The 12,177-nt window shown below is 39.5% G+C and overlaps 1 protein-coding gene across 2 annotated transcripts in view; it reads right to left on the bottom strand.

The window, feature by feature from the left end:
• CDH13 (cadherin 13) overlaps positions 1–12,177 on the bottom strand; it is a 745,597-nt gene that overhangs the window by 611,801 nt on the left and 121,619 nt on the right. For both annotated transcript variants that reach the window (XM_044987232.1, XM_044987229.1), the window contains exon 2: positions 5,472–5,583. In XM_044987232.1, the coding sequence (XP_044843167.1) occupies positions 5,472–5,583 (112 nt within the window). The remainder of the gene's footprint in view (positions 1–5,471; positions 5,584–12,177) is intronic.

The following is a 12,177-nucleotide window of genomic DNA, read 5'->3' as shown; positions in this document are numbered from 1 at the left end:
TCATAACTTTGGCAAAAACAGCTATCTGAAAGGTATTTTTTCCATTATGCTACAGATGCTAAAATATGAGTCCCCTTGAATGCATGCTGAAGAGAAAGTTAGATGCAATGTTTTGAACATGACAGCTTCTTAAAAAATGATCTTAAGAAAAAAAGATAGGGAAAGAGAGGAATAGAATAAAGGGATATTTAGATATGAAGGAAGAGAGATTTAGGGTTTGATCAGAAACAGTTCTGTAGGAAGGCGCACTGAATAAAGAAAAGGGGGATTAGGAAAACAAAAAGGTGTCAGGAAGGGTGGAGGTGGCCATTAAATGAAATGTAATGATAAAATCAATTAAACAGCTCAGTTCAGCTGGAGTACAAAGGATGAATACTAAGAAACAATAGGATCCTAAGGAAACTAATGGAAAGGAGGTCATGGATATGCAACAGAACATGTGTAGTAGTTATGGTCAATGAGCAAGAAGCTGAAAGCAAAACTGTTTAGGAAAAAACAAGCCTGCTGCCTAATCCTAGGGGCAAATGGTGGTCTAGGCACAAGTCCACCTGGTTTCCTCAGAACAGGAAACAAACTGATTTCTTTAGTGAACCTTAAACAGCAGCTTGAAATGGAGATAGCAGTTAATAGGGAGGTAGGAAGCAATATAATTTTAGTAGGACTCTAGCTTGTGAGATCCAAGAGATTCCTACAGCTACACTAATTGGCCCGTTGTGTCCAATTTTTACTTCTAAAACCATGAGTTTAGTCCACCCACCTACCCAAAATCATGAGATTTAAAAAAAAATCTGTTTGGTTTCTTTTCATTTGTTTTTTTTGGGGGGGGGGGGTTCTGAGCCTTAACAGTGAATTTGTTTTCCCACTTTTCTCCAACATGGAAGGTTAGAAACATACAGGGCCGGTGCAACCCATTAGGTGACCTAGGCGGTTGCCTAGGGCACTAACATTTGGGGGGCTGCAGCCGCCCTGGTCGTCAGTGGTATTTCGGGGGCGGGACCTTCCGCCGCCTAGGGCGCCAAAAAAGCTGGCGGCACTCCTGGAAACAATTTGGTTTTTTTTTTAATGAAAGCTGAGAGTTGGATGCAATCCCATGACTCCAGGAACCTGGGGTTAAAGAAAATCACTAAATATAACAAGGCTCACAATAAAATTGTGAGAACTGGCAGCACTACCTCCTTCGCCACCCCCAACCATCACTATTACAGAGAGGGGCGAGTGGATGGGTGCTATGCAACATGCTTCCAAAATCCTGCCTCCATTGAGGAATGGGAGGGAGAGTGGAGATCAGCTATTAAGTTATTGTCAGCCAGTGACTACTTAGGCTACATCTATGCTATAAACTAGGCGTGTGATTCCCAACTCATATAGGCCTACTCACGCTAGCTCTTATCAAGCTAGCATGCAATAAAATAGTGTAGCCAGGGTAACACAGGCAGTGGCAAGCAGTGGCATGAACTAGCCATGCAGAGTACAAACGTTCCTGAACCCCATGGGTATGTACTCAGAACACCTAGACTGTTCCACTGCTCACTGCTGCCAGTGCTACACCAATGGCCAGAGCAAACTAACACAATATGTCACACAATAGATTTTCACTCATAGGATCCAACGCATGTGGAACCCCTTTAAGGGTGAGAAAGGGGTTTGGAACAACTTCTTGAATGCTCTGAACTAGACCATGTTCACCAATTATTCTATTAACAACCATTTGCATTACAGAAGGATTACATCAAGGCTGAATTTGACCCTATAGATTTATATTCATGTGGTCCTACACATTACACCCACTGCCACATTTTCTGGGCATGCCATAACAAAAATGAACACTAAAAATATTAGTGTCTTTAACTGAACACTCGCAAGTGACCAAAAATAAAAATAAAAAAAATGCTAAGATCTGCATCAATGGTAAAAGATTTCTAACTCGAGGCCTCGTTGAACATTGAACGGAAGAGCTTTAAAGTGTACCCTGAAGTTGATCAAACCCAAGCTTTGGTGAAACTCTGAAAGAAGCCCGTTCCCAAGACAAGAGCCCTGATGATCCTATTGACTTCAGTGGGGGTAGGCATTCGTCCCTGTACTTTTCATGCAGCCTGGTTGCAAATGAGGAACTGCTACCAAGAGTAACCCTTCAGCCACATTTCCAGCAAATCTCGGTGTCTCTTATTCTTGCCTTCCACATCTTCCTTAGAGTAGGGTATCTTCTAAACATTATTTTTGTTGAATTCATAATAAATTCTAAGGCTAGAATGGATTCACCTAGATTAGCTGCAGCATGACCTTAGATCTCCTTGCCTAGCTCTGTTGAGCTCTCTATTCCATGTTGCTTTTCATTTGTCCTTGGTTCATCTTTTATGTATTCTGTATATAAATATACTTTCCTTTGTCAACCTCCTAAAATAGTTCCCACATAGGTTAAAAGCTGCAGCGGTTCTTTTATTGTATATTATTTTCTTCAGAGTTCTATGCTTCAGCTGATTGTATTTCTTCGCTGAAGGTATTTAAAAGTTTGCTGAATATGTGAAATAACTTTTTTATTGCCAAAACGCGTGCAAATAAAAAAAGAAATAAATGCCTCTAGCTTTGGTCTCTTTTTTTCAATAAGTTTCATGTATAATGAATATAGCTGCATTTATGGCCAACTAGTAAATACATAAGAAACAACTATAACCCATACTTAATTACTGAAGGAAACATTGACAATGGAATATACAGTATGTTCTTGTTGAAATTAAAAAGATCAAAAAAACAAATATGATTGTTTCCCTGCTCTTCAGTGGAGAATTAAAAGCTGCTTGGTTTATTGAAGACTACAAAAGCAATCACTGTTATAGACCTGCTTTGCATACTGGCTCTATTAATTTACATACTCATGGTAGGCCTCACATTCAGATACAACTGTTAAATTATACTGCTGTTGAGTAATGGGTATAAAAATAATGCAACAGCATGCAAAGTGTATTTAAACAGGCACAATTAAAAATATTGATTCCACTGAAGACAAAACTGAAAAGACTATGCACAGATTTAATATTGTCACATCCAGGACACACTACTTATGAGTGATTGAGTTAGCTAGACTTGCACATTGACAATCTGTCTTTGTCGCATGTTATGTATTAGGCTAATTTAGCATCTGATTATTAAAATAATTTAATTCCCAAGATTGTTTTGAGATGTTTTCCCTCCTGCTCTCTCCCCTCTTAAAATTAATAATGTCTTAATTATTGTGTCAGTTTCACACCAGTGCAATTTGCTGGGTCACCACAATGTAGTCCAATCAACAATGGCTTAAACAGTTTGTCCTTTATACTGCTGAACAGACCGAGGACAAATCAGCAAGAGATTTGGACAGACGTGCTAAGGCATCAAAGTACTCAGATGCAGCCAAAGAGAGAGATACTAAAGGTTATTTGCATTTAACTCAATTTTAACATGCAGCCATTTTTATCCTCTGAGGCCATGAAATCCCCAATGTTATGCTGTTTGGCTGCTATGTCTGTTCAACAAATTGCTGGTATTCTTTTAAAGAAAGCGAACACCTGAACTCTATGGAATCCAGAAGGTGCTCAGCACCTCTGAAAATCTGGCAACTCATTTTAATGCATAATGGCAATATTTTCAAAAATGCCTAAGTAACTTAGGATGCTACGTTCCAGCTTCAACTCAGGCACCTAGAAGCCCAAATCACATTGAAAGTCAATAAACTTAAGTCACTTTTTGGAGATGGAACTTAGGGACCTAAGTCTCTCAAGTGCTTTAGAAAAGTTGACTCTAAATTTGGATCCAATCCAAAGCTCACTGAAGTCACTTTGACTTCAATTGGCCCCTGGTGACAAAATTGTCTCCGAGGCCTGGTATATGGCAGGACCTGCTCACAAAATCTGGCAAGAACAGGGCTGATATTCCTAAGAGGTGCTAAGTACAGAGTACTCACACAAACACATCCCAATATCAAGTGGTATCAGAGCATCCCAATATCAAGGATGGTACAAAACAATCCCCAAGGATAACAGAAACACACTGATCCTTTCTAAAACATAAGGTCAGGATGATAGTACGTAACTTGTTTATATCAGGGTATAAAGATGTATCTCAGAGTAAGTATCTTTGGCCAGCCTAGAGGGCAGTGGAAAGTCCCACCAATGACCAAGCTGCATCCATTGTCTCGGGCATACATGTCTCAGTATCCTCGTAGAATCCGCCAGGTGCTATTACCATGCTTTGTCAACAGTAAACCTAGCTGGGTGCCTTCGTACCTTAACAGCTCTTATGATTATTGGGCAGTTTGCTGAAGGTCTGCTGTGCCAACTGTCTGCACAGAGCTGGGACAGCACACAGGGAGAACACACACACACACACACAGCCAAACATCTAACTACACATGTATCTGAGGTTTGATATAAACAGAGCAAATACTTTCACTCACAATATAATCTTAAATAAGTAGGGGATTGAGAGGGAAAAGGTATTCCTTAAATTGAATTTTATCGCTTTTTATTTTTTATCTAAACTCTGAATCTTACTTTCACATAACTGTTATTACATATGAACTGTTAATTTCAGCTGTTGAACCAAATGTGATCAAATGAAAAGGCTACTAAATAACATGAATTATGTGGGGAAAATGCAATTTTTTTAATCAATATTTAAAGCTCACATTAGGTACCATATTAGATTGACAGCCTTGAAGTCTCAAATCCTCAGAACAGGTCTCAATACATAAATGAACAATAGCAGCGCACCTTTTGCAACATTGCATCATTAATGTACCTGGAAAGACAAACTCTAGGGTTGAAAGAAGAGTTAAATCTCCATGGCCCATTCAATGTTTGACCTGTCTGCGTAGAGTGTATGGTGCAAAGAATCAACGCCAGCTCAGCTCTGGTGGTTGTTTTTGTGATGTCGACACCTGTCCATTGGAAAAGGGACTAGACCACCCAGATCAACTGCTTAGATCACAGAAGAGATGGTAATAACTTTTTGAAACTCAGGCCTGATCCAACATCTACTGAATTTTATGGAAAGACTCTCGTTGATTTCAATGGGCTTTGGGTCAGGCTCCTCGAATGGATGCACACCAGGGAGGAAGAATGAATTTATACTGAAATGCAAGTCAAGATCCTTGTGTACGGTCAAGTACTGATACAGCAGGAAGGGCAAAGAAATGCAGGAGGTGACTCATTCATAAAATCAGAGGATGATCCTAAGCGTCCATGTAAATATTCAAACCCCAACAGATAAACATGCAGAATTTTGCCAACCCTAATTCATAGCAAAGTTCAAAATCTGTATAAATAAAGGATTTTAAGAGGAGGGGAGGAGCTATTGTAGTACCCAGGTGGAAGCTATGCCTGGAATCATGTCATAAGGAGGAAGAGCTCTCTGATAAATTCAGTGTGATACGAAAACACAGACTGTGGTTAATACAGATTTTTGCAAAAATGACATATGAAAATTACATTTCTTACAGTTCAGAATTGGCTGGTCCTCTGTGAATTCAGATGGCTGTTCAATATGAAAAACCTTTTGCTGGAATCCAGGGATGCATTCTAAATCTTCTGCAAATACAAGCAACAGCACCTGAGGAAATAGAGGAAATGGACTTTTAATATCCACTTGCTCACCAATCTTCTTTGCTTTCATGAATGGTAGCAAGTTTGGACTCAATGTTCATTTAAAAAAAAAAAAAACACCGACACATCCAGCCCATCACAGCTTCCCTTTAAAACTTTCTAACCATTGCTTTGCGCGAGAAGTTTCAATCAGCATATACACAGGCAGATATATAGAGGTTGCAAAAAAATAATATGTCTAAAGATACAGCTACACTGCAGCTGGTGTGGTAATGCCCAGTTTGGTAAACAGACATGCACTAGCCCTGCTCAAGCTAGTATACTGAAAATAGCAGTGTGGCGGCATGGCCTAGCTGCCTGAATACAAGACTGCCCAACCCCTGTGGTATATACGTGGACAGTTAGCCTGAGCCACCAGCCACATTGCCCCAGGCCCACATTGTGCAGATGTACCTAAGATTAATTATACTCAATTCAGAAACGCACTTAAGTAGCTGCTTAAAGTTAAGCGTGTTCTTAAGTCCTTCTGAAGTCATGGGACATAAGCACGTATAAATAGGGCTGGAGTATGCTTAAGTTATTTGCTGAAGCAAGGCCTATAAGCTTAGGTTACTTTAGTAAATCTCTGAGCTAGTGAAGTCGTCTTTTGTTCAAGGGCAAAGTTTCACGTCACAAAAGTTTCCTTTGTATTAAACTCTGGCAGCAGATGGAAAATGTCAATTCCCCACCGCCACAAAGCTACAGTTTGTCTGGTTTCCCCATAATCAAAAAGTTGTTTACCCCAGTAGACTGAAAATGGAATGTGTACATCATTCTGTAGTTGGATCTGAAGGCTAAAGTTAAATACAGCTTGTGTCACTGTTAGTATCTGATCACCAAAGCACCCTGTCACCACAAGAACATCTGGCCAAGGGAGGGAGGTTAAAAGCAAAATAAAATTGGTTGGGAATAGGTACAATGCCAATCTCTGTTTTGGAAGATTTGTACTCTATCACTGAACAGAGACAACAAGCTGAAAGACTATTTTCTTTGGTGGGTTTTAAATGGCGGAGGAGCAGGTAGGAAAATCAGAGAAAGAGTGGAGAAGAAAAAAAGGCACAGAAAGTTTAAGGGTTAAATGAAGCACACACAAAATAAATAAATAAAAATAAAAAAAGAGTCAGATCCAATGTAGCAGGGAGGATACATTGACTTTTCCATACCCAAATATAAGCACCCAAATTTTAAAATGCATTTCCTTGTTTTGGGGCCTCATTTTGGGGGTTTCCTCTGGTCCTGATTTTCAGAGATGCAGATCACTTACAACTCTCATTAGTTTAAACAGATGCCTAAAATGTCTCCAGTTGGACACCCAAAGGAAGACCAGAGAAGGGATACAGAGTAACCAAAGAGAAAATGATAAGTTTGACTTCCATTAATACAAAAAGGTAAAGGTTGACATGCAATCCCCACATGAAAGGGCCCTTACACTCAGTTGCTACCTACAATGCTTGACATGCCAATGAGAGAGGAGCTCATCATTTTCAGTGATGTAACACTATTCCTGCAAATAAACCTCCTCCCTATAGGCTAAGAAAAGGTCCTCTAGCGTAGCACCTTCAGTGCTACCTTTGTTCAATAAACCTCTTTGCCATGTTTCTCTTTTCAGAGGACAAGTGATTATTATGATCATTCTTAGGCTAGCATGCTCCCTGCTTAGCCAGCCCTTGTTTGCTCTTGTCAAAGAATCAAAATGCTACCCAGGTTTTCTTTCCATACAGAAAAACCTGGTGCACTACAGAGTCATTGTTGGCTTTATATTACTCAGTCTTTCAAAGCACAGGGAGGACAGCATCCCACCTGCTCTTATATCAGTTGCTCTTATTGAAACTGATTCTCGGGCAGTCTATTTCACATAAACACTTGCTGTAAAAGGCCAGCTAGACATGAACAGACACTGTGTGCTATAGCCAGAACGTTTCGTGGCAATCGAATTGGCAGAGTGCAAATGTGGCAGATGGGCACATTTCTCATCCTTCATGACATGCACCGCATTTACCCGTTTGTTCAAGTAAGAAACCAAGAGAAAGAGAGCGCAAGCAAGCAGAATCTAAGCCACTTTGCAAGATTGTCATGTCTCCCATACTATTGCTGCTTCCCTTTCTTCTCTTAAACAGCAACCTTCAAACAAAGGGCAAGATCCTCAGGTGTAAATCAGCATAACTCCATTGTCCCACAGTGCCTCACTCTGCCCTCCAATGTCCTTCTGTACCAAGGACTCACACAGTAAAGTCCAGATTTTCAAAGCCTACACTCAAAATTGCAAACTAGTTATTTAATGCACAGAAATGGCCAGATATGCATGTAACCAGCCATTTGCATGTGCAGCTACTCCATCTGGATGCAAATCCACAGTAATAGTGCATGAGAATGAAGCATGTAACCCATGCCAGCTTGATGCAGATAAAGTGTCACACGTAGCGGCACCTAGATCAGCTAGAGATTGATAAGCCTGCTACAGCCATGGCTAATAGAAATGTGTCTTTTAGCTCATGCAGTAGAGACTTGTGCATTAAGCTCCAGAGGTCTCAGGTTTGATCCTGCTTGATGATCATTGTCTGGTGGCATATATTTGCATATGCATTTTCTGCACAGAGCTGCAACAGTGTATTTTTAAAAATTAGGCCTAGTTGACACACGATTCCACACAGCATAAATTAGTGCAGAATAAAATTTGCCACTCCTTCCTATACTCCCGTATCAAGACACAAACAGTGAACTACACAGTGTTGCAAAACCAACCCAGTTTGGCAGAATAGCCCATAAAGTACATACATTTCAATGAAAAAGATAAAATTAATTACGAACATGACTTTGCTGCTAAAAAAATACATGACAGTGGATATAAAAAAGGCAGTAAATCATAGCTTGATCGCCTAGCCTCTGGAATCTTAAATTCTAGTTTGTAGCCTTGGAAAACATAGATTAGGATTGGAAAACTGATCTGGATACCATTTAGGTCAGTAATTTCAGATAATGCGTGTTGGCTGTGAAATCAGGATGATCTAAATATGCCATGAGTTCACTTCTGAAAGTCTAGTATACAGGACTCGTGTAATGTCAACTTAGCAAACAGAATGTGACCTTTACTCTCTGAAATAATTATAAAATGCAGGCCTGGCCTTGCTGTGAAATGGAACATTTTATTCTAGCTGTGCAATTCCAAACACTTTCTTCTCTTCCAGACATTAGACAAGATGTCAAGTTTGTCATCACATGGAAGGTTTTTATTAATTATCTCTTAGAAGCACAGTCCTTCTTGTAAATTTATTTTTTCACGCCAAGAAAATTCTTCTATTGAACTAAATGTCTATCTTCTTAAAATTTTTCTGCTAAAGGTCTTCACTTTGAAAAGCCCTGGCAAAAAAATAAACCAAGTACAGATCTGTGTTGAAAGCAAAAGAGAATATTGTTTAAAGCAGAACATATTCTAAATTTCAGCAGTGTACAGAATTCATAACTGTGTGTGTGCTAAAAAAAGCTTCATGGATCATTAACTGTTTAAAGAAAGTAGAACTGGCATCTGAATGTTTATAGGTATCTTCTCCCAAAGAAAATATTTTATTTTGCACATAGGAGATTTTTAAACATTGTGAAGGTACACAAATGCTGTTCATACTTACAAATTAAAGGGCATATATGCCCCCAATTCAGCAAACCCATCCTGTTTAGCAAAGCACTTAAGCTGGTTGAGAATTTTTTGGCAAAATATTTTTACCAAATCCATCAAAACCAAAAGTTTTTGCTGAAATACATCAGTTTCTTAGGTCGAGGATAGAATTACTGGTCAAAACAAGAGAGGCACCTACCCCAAAATAGCCAATAGCATGGTGGTTAGGGCACTCACCTAGAATGAAAATTTCAAAACATGGTTTTGTCCCCATACTGAACTAATTAAACGTTGAAATCTCAAGATTTTTTACGAAATGGAATTCTTCCTTTTTGATCCTCCCTTATTAAGCACATGCTAAAATGCTTTTTATTTTAGCCAATGAGCTTCTTGAAGCTTAAAGTACACTATTCTATAACTGAGAAGGGGTCAGTCTTCCATCCTTTTACTGAGAAAAATAGTATCTGCAGCCTTCAATGATTGAACAATTCTGCACTAAACACCATTTGCTCATAACTTAAATCAATTTGGAAGTGAACTGTTCCCTGCAAAGCAAACTGAAGGGTTCAATCACACAGCCCCAGAGATCCCATGGACTGACATGCACCAGGTGAGAGGGTTTGGTTGTGTAATTTACTTCTTAATAAAAATGTGAAGATTCAAGAGGCAATTTTTAATATCCTGACAATTTGTCTATGCAAACTTACTACTGGTCTTTATAAGTAAATGTCACTGGTTCAGCTAGCTCCTATGTAAGCTTGGTCATAAGGTCAGTAGATAAAGCTGTGCTCCCAATGGTGGTATTAGGCCTACTAAACATCTTAATAAAACAGCAAACATATTCTAGAGGTCATGGTTGATCTCATGCTTGCACAAGAACCATGGAATGGAAAGCAGAAGGGGATTGCACTTTTTTTTCTTTTAATCAGAGCTGACCAGAGGATAACAATTCCATCTTGCAGCAGATTTTGAGGCTCTGAAATGAATGTCCATTCCACACTGGGACAGAGGGGTGGGGGGCGGGAAACTTACCTTTCTAATGTTTTGGTGAACATGGTGGCTAGGGTACTGCCCTGGGACATGGGAGGCCCAGGTTAATGTCTATACTCTGCCAGATTCAGATTGAGCTAGGATGAAATACTCTGCTCTGAATGAGGGCCATCCCAGGCCATGGCTGTAACTGCTCAGTACAAAGTCTCTCAGACCCCAAAATCCTTCCCAGGGAAAGTGCTGTGGAAACTGATACATCCCCGTGAAACAACAAAACAGCATTTTTCACCAAAACTGCATTTAAGCAAAACTGTTCTGACAGTTTTTATACCTCTCCCGCAGCAGATATTCATGAGAAACTTGAACTGAAACCCTTTGTACGTGACCCCATCTCAAAACAGGATTTCTCTGCCTCTCGGCAATTGATGGAAAGTTAGTCTCTAAAACAAGCTCCCAAATAGAACATAAAATGAGATTTTCAAGCCATCAGATCTCTCTGCTTGTTGTACAGGAATTCCATGCAGATCAGATCAGCCATATCCCAGATTTGGAAGTGATGTTCTCCACCAGTTCAACTGTAATCCTTCTCGAATATTTGTCAGCCTGATATGTAATAGATCAAGTCCCTATTATAAAAACCATAGCCCTCAGAATGCCAATTACATCTCACATTGTTCTTATGGGGTGAAAATTCATCCTTACGCAGAAGACTCACACGAGGCATATCCAAACAGGGCGTAAGTGGGGTAGAGTCCGTGCATAGGCTAGGGTGAACTGTATCCAATATCGATACAAAGAAATCTCAGATTATTAGGATTACAATATTCTAAAATTGGAGGTCCAAATTCTATCCCTGGTTCCACGCGAGCAATTGTAACACTAAGAAATCACCATTAAACCCTATAAAGTTACAGGAAAAGAGAATCAGGCGTAAGTGACAGTATTGCCAACCTCCAGAGCTCAAAAAATCAGGAGTTAGGCCCAAAGACATCATGTGATTAGAAAATTATACAATTTTAGGTTTTATTTTCTTTTGCTATTTGTTTTGTTTTAAGGTCTGAGGTACACTCAGCTTGTTTTTTTTTTCAGGATTTCCTCTGGAATCATGAGAGCTAGAAACCTGTTGTGTTTTGTTTTTAAAAAATTAAAGCTGAGGTTCTTGCATATATTCTCTCATCATACTATGATCCCAGGGCCTGAGGAGTGAGAACAAAAACTTCAGACTGCGAGAGTTGGTAACACTGAGTTAATCTCAGGATGAAAAAATCAGGGAAGAATATGTTGTTACACAAATTGAAATCCTGGATAAATAGCTACGCCAAATCTAAAGACCCTTTCCTTCCACAGGTGCTTCAAAAATAGGGCCTCATCATAAGAATGGCCATACTGGGTCAGACTAATGGTCCATCTAGCCCAGTATCCTGACTTCTGACAGTGGCCAATGCCAGGTGCTTCAGGGGGAATGAACAGAACAGGTCATCATCAAGTGATTCATCCCCTGTTGTCCGTTCCCAGCTTCTGGCAAATAGAGGCCAATTAATTTCATTGGGTAACCCTTGGTTCTTGTGTTATGAATAACACTTCCTTATTTACTTTCTCTACACCAATATTGACTTCTATCGTGTTTCCCCCCTGAGCTGCCTCTTTTCCAAGCTGAATAGTCACAGTCTTTTTAATCTCTCCTCATATAGAAGCTGTTCCATACCCCTAATAATTTGCGTTGCTCTTCTCTGTACCTTTTCTATTTCAAATATATCTATTTTGAGATGGGGTGACCAGAACGGCATGCAGTATTCAAGGTGTGGGCAAACCATGGATTTATATAGTGACATTATGATTTTTTCTGTTTTATTACATCTCCCTTTCCTGCAGAAATATTTAGTAAGAGGATTTATTATTGGAGAAAAATAATGTGGGTATAATAGCAATAAGTAGCATGGCCTGACAGCATTCTACAGAAGG

Source organism: Mauremys mutica, chromosome 14 (assembly GCF_020497125.1).
Source record: "Mauremys mutica isolate MM-2020 ecotype Southern chromosome 14, ASM2049712v1, whole genome shotgun sequence".
NCBI lineage: Eukaryota > Metazoa > Chordata > Testudines > Geoemydidae > Mauremys > Mauremys mutica.
The sequence above is the reverse complement of the archived record's forward strand: the minus strand, read 5'-3'. Positions and strand labels throughout refer to the sequence as shown.